Below are 4,611 nucleotides of genomic sequence, written 5' to 3'. Positions count from 1 at the left end.
CTGAGCAGCTCCTGGCAGATGATGCAGCCCAGGTCGTCCTCGTCCAGCCACACCGGGACCGCGACCGCCATGGTACCGAGGGGTCGCCCGCGCGGAAGTCTCCGGCCCGCTGGCTCCTCCCTCGCTTCCCTTCCTCCGCCTCCGCCACCTCCCCCGCCTCCCCGCCTTTGTTGTGCTTTTGGAGATGTCGCCTATTATTTAAAATTAGCTTCTTTTTACAATAGAGGAATTTCTTTTTATTTAGTTTTTTTTGGAGACAGAGGCTTGCTATGTAATTCGAGCTGATCTCGACTCCCTACTGTACCCAGGAGATCCTCTTGCCTCAGCTTCTCCAGTGCAGGATGGCAGTAGGCGCGCGCCCCTCCTCCGGGTGATTGATTGATTGATTGATTGATTTTTTGTAACAGGGATCGAACTAAGGACCTTGCGCTTGTGAGACAGGCGGTGGCACCTCTGAGCTAAATCCGTGGTCCTGATGTGGCTAATCTTAATTACACTTTATTTTTATTAGTATTTTTATTAGTAGTACCTGTTCGCAGTCCATGATGGTTTCATTCATGGTGAGGAGTTGTTACACGTTAACAAGAGCACATCTTAATTCCTTTCCCCGCTGCTGCTCAAAGTTGACTTGGCGCTGCTTCAACTCGGGTCTCCCGCCCGGGATAAGCAGCTCGAACCTGCTAGGAACCCGCTGAAGTCCCAAAGATCCCCTTCAGCTTACCCAGGCTCCTGCAACCCCAATCCGTGGGAGGAGAGAGCGTTCAATTGCTGAACTCCTTTATGGGTTCGCACGCACTAGGTGTCACCCAGACCCTCCGACAAGTAGTAAGGGTTTAAAGAACACGAGTAGGACATTTTGAAAATACCGGTGTTCTCCAGATGTTGTGCTGCAAACATGTAATCCCAGCTGTTCTGAAGGCTGAAGCAGGAGGATGCAAGCTCGAGGCCAGCCTGGGTCATTTAGCGAAAACTTGCCTCAAAACAAAAATTTTAAAAAGGTTAATGAGTATGTACCTCGGTGGTAAAGCACCCCTGGTTTCCATCTCTAGTGCTGGGAAAACGAAAATCACAACACGATGTCTGAGCCCTGTCGGGATGAGTCGCTTATAAGTGTGTTATAAAAGCTCCCCAGGGGATTCTAACGCGCAGTCCAGAGTGTGACTGACGCCCAGAGTTTTAAAATCACGATTATAATTCAGAATTATGGCTGCCCTTTGCGGTCTGGTACGGAAGGCACCCAATGAAAACCTGGAATTTTACCCTCGGCCCTTGTTGGGCTTGCTCCCAGGCCCCTCCTCTTGTTCCAGTCCTAGGCCTGTCACTCCCACAAAATCTCACAGCCAGGACAGCACCCAGTCCTCCCCAGTGACCCCAAGAGCGAAGGAACCTTCCAAGCTCGCACAGCAGTGACAGAGTGGCGGAGGCGGAACCTGCATTCTCAGATCTGCTCAAGGGAATTGAAAATGTCACCTGCTTTACTTTACTCCCCTTCTCCTGGGCTCAAAGTCGGTACCAGACTACTAGAAGATGGAACTCTTTGCAGAGCGGGAGATGACACCTACTGGTCATCAGCGATGTTCACCCAGGCTTCCTGTGGGATGGGGACTTCTCAGGCCCTGTGAAGCGCACAGAAGGGGTGCGCGCTCCTCCCACCAGCTGGCAGGCGGTTCATCCTCTTTCCCCCCAGCACTGGGTCTGTGGAGATGAAGCCCCTTTAAGAAGAGCAGGCTCCTATGAGCCCACGCCAGGACGTGCAGTATGGGAGAAAAGTAACTTGTGGTGCATTAATCTTGCTGAGATGCAAGGGTGCCTACTTGATGCTTCAGTATAATAAACGAACAAAATTGAAATCTTCCCAAACCCTATCAACCTAGCCCATCCTGACTGACTTGTGTCTTGGGTCTTGTTCCAGAATCTGGAGTAAACTTAGCTTCTTCTCTAATCTGTAAAGTAGTCTCGGTAGTAATACACAACGTACTGAAATGTCCTGTCTTAAAAAAACAAAAAATCAAAGTGGGGCCTAGAGACAGCACATAGAGCCCTATCCAAGCATGCATGAGGTTTGAACGGGGTTTGAACTCCAATACAGGGAAGACTACCTTTGATCTAAACCTCTCTCCAGCCAGTTGTCCCTCTCTTCTCTATCTCACAGCCAAATTTCTGAAAAGATGAAGTTAACCAGGGATCTTCAAGCTCTCCACCCCACCCCCACCCCCTGTAAAAGTTTCCTGTAAAGTCATGCAGTTACTACAGTGAGGGAAAGGTGGGAGTCCTCAGTTCTAGAAAATAAAAATATATTTCCATCAGAAATCTGCCAGAGCATTTGTAGTTCCATCCCGAGCTCCTGGGGTGGCCAAGGCAGCCGGATCATAAGTTCAAAGCCAACTTGGGAAGTTTGTCAAGACTCTGTCTCAAAATAAGGTTTAAAAGGGCTGGGGATGTGACTCAGCACTCCCTGTATTCAGTCCTCCATAATGAAAAGCCAAAAGAAAGAGGGAGAGGGAGTTTATTATTTTTTGTTTTCTTAAATTTGTACTTCTATGTTACTTTCTCTACTGAACTATAATCCCAGGTAATATATCTTATGCATGAAAGTCTCTTCTTTATCAGTGTCTCTTATTTAACCTTTGTAATACTTCTCTGCAATAAAAATATTTATTATGTGTACTGAAATTTTAACCTTGTTTTACTTCCTTTTTTTTTTTTTTATGACAGGGTCTCATTATGTAGTTGAGACTGACCTGGAACTCACTATGTAGCCCAGGCTAGTCTCGAACTCACAGTTATCCTTCTGCCTCAGCCTCCCGAGGGCTGGGATTATAGGTGTGTGCCACCATGCCAGGTGATCCTTTTTTTTTTTTTTTGGAACCCAGGATCAAACTCAGGTCCTTGTGTTTGCAAGGCAGCCACCAGAACCACTGGTCCCTGAATTTCTTGAAAGGTGCTTTTCTCTTATACCTTGAAATGCATTTCTCAGAATTTCAGAGCTGTGGACTGAGCTTGTTGAGTTTATGTAGAATGCTTCTGCGTAGCCTAACTGCTTTCACTCATCCTCACTGGAAAGCCAGTTGGTTAAGTCAGACTCATTTGCTGCCAGAGTCTGACATTTTTTCAAGTCAGGTAAATATGTTAATATTCATCCCTACAAGGCAGGAGTTTGTTTATATGGGGATTTTTAGCCATTGACTTGTACACTGATTGGTTGATGTGGCAGAGGCCTCAGAAATGTTGCTCAGGCTGACCCTGAAATCCTGGGTTCAGTGCATCCTCCTGACTAGCTGGGAATACCAGTGCCACTGCAGCTAGAGACACCGGGGCCCGGTGCTGAGTGACATAAGAAATGAAAAGGCCCTGAGTTTGTGTGCTGGAGAAAGTAAGGCATCACCACAGTCAGCAAGTCCTTTGCTTTGCACTTGCTGGATTCCTTCAGGAACAAAGCATCTTTTGTCCGGGAAAGAGAGAATTCGTTAAATGTGCTGTACAAATCCCTCAGTTTTATAACAAATGAATTCAAACATCCAAACTTAAGCCCTTCTGTCGTGTGTGTGCGAGTGCATGTGACCCTAGGAATGGCGGGCTGCTTCACCACTGAGTTATACCCCTTGCCCTCTTAATTTCTTATTTTGATACAAGGTCTCACTAAATTGCCCAAGCTGGCCTTATATTTGCAATCTTCCTGCCTCAGCCTCACCAGTAACTGGGATTGCAGGTATGCACCAAGACACCTAGCACTTTTTACACTTCTTATTGTGGTGAAATATACATAATGTGAAGTTTATCTCTTTAACCATTTTTTTTTTTTTTTTTGGTACCGGGGATCGAACTGGGGTCCTTGTGCTTGCAAGGCAGGCAATGGAACCACTGAGCTAAATGCCCAGCCTCTTTAACCATTTTTAAGTATACAACTCAACTGTTGTTTTGTTTTTAGACAGTCTCCCTATAGAATGCGGGCTGGCCTCAAATTCACCAGAACCCTCCTGCTACAGCCTCCTGAATGCTGGGATTACAGGGTCCAACACCATGTCCCACCTTTTGTTGGCGGTCGTGGTGGTTTTGAAGATTGAACCTCAAACATGCTAGGTAAGTACCCTACCACTCACCGAGCTACATGTCCAGACTTGTTTTTATTCTTGGACTTTTAAAAAAACATACATATGTGACTGAAAAGATAGTGAACAATTTAAAATTTTAGGGCTGGGATTTAGCTCAGTGGTTCCACTGCCTGTCTTGCAAGTGTAAGGACCCAAGTTCAATCCCCAGTACCACAAAATAAAACAAAAATTTGCAGCACTCGGGAGGCTGAGGCAGGAGGATCGCTGTGAGTTCAAGACCAGCCTGGGCCACACAGTGAGCAGTCTGAACTACATAGTGTCTCAAAAACCAAAAAATAAATACATTTTAAAAATTATTACATAAAAGACACATCGCTATTAAGCCTTCTCAAAATATTCCCCCTCGCTTTGCACACACTTATGCCACTGCCACTTTCTGAAGCAGTTCTAGAAGTCCTCTTTCGTAACCAGCTCAGTGTTCTGAAATGTTCAAAACATTTACCTTTCATGGTGGTTTGGTCTGGTTGGTTTTTTGTTGTTGTTGTTGTTACCGGGGATC

The 4,611-nt window shown here is 46.1% G+C and overlaps 1 protein-coding gene across 1 annotated transcript in view; it reads right to left on the bottom strand.

Moving 5' to 3' along the window:
- Rnf135 (ring finger protein 135) overlaps positions 1-184 on the bottom strand; it is an 11,840-nt gene extending 11,656 nt beyond the window's left edge. Inside the window, 1 exon segment of the mRNA XM_033763093.1 lies at positions 7-184. Within this exon segment, the coding sequence (XP_033618984.1) occupies positions 7-71 (65 nt within the window). The 5' untranslated portion in view covers positions 72-184.
- Between the last annotated feature and the right edge of the window lie 4,427 nt (positions 185-4,611).

This window comes from Fukomys damarensis, unplaced genomic scaffold, assembly GCF_012274545.1.
Source record: "Fukomys damarensis isolate Sample0158 unplaced genomic scaffold, DMR_v1.0_HiC HiC_scaffold_13, whole genome shotgun sequence".
Taxonomy (NCBI): Eukaryota; Metazoa; Chordata; class Mammalia; order Rodentia; family Bathyergidae; genus Fukomys; species Fukomys damarensis.
Note: the sequence above shows the minus strand (reverse complement) of the source record. Positions and strands in the feature narration are given on the sequence as shown.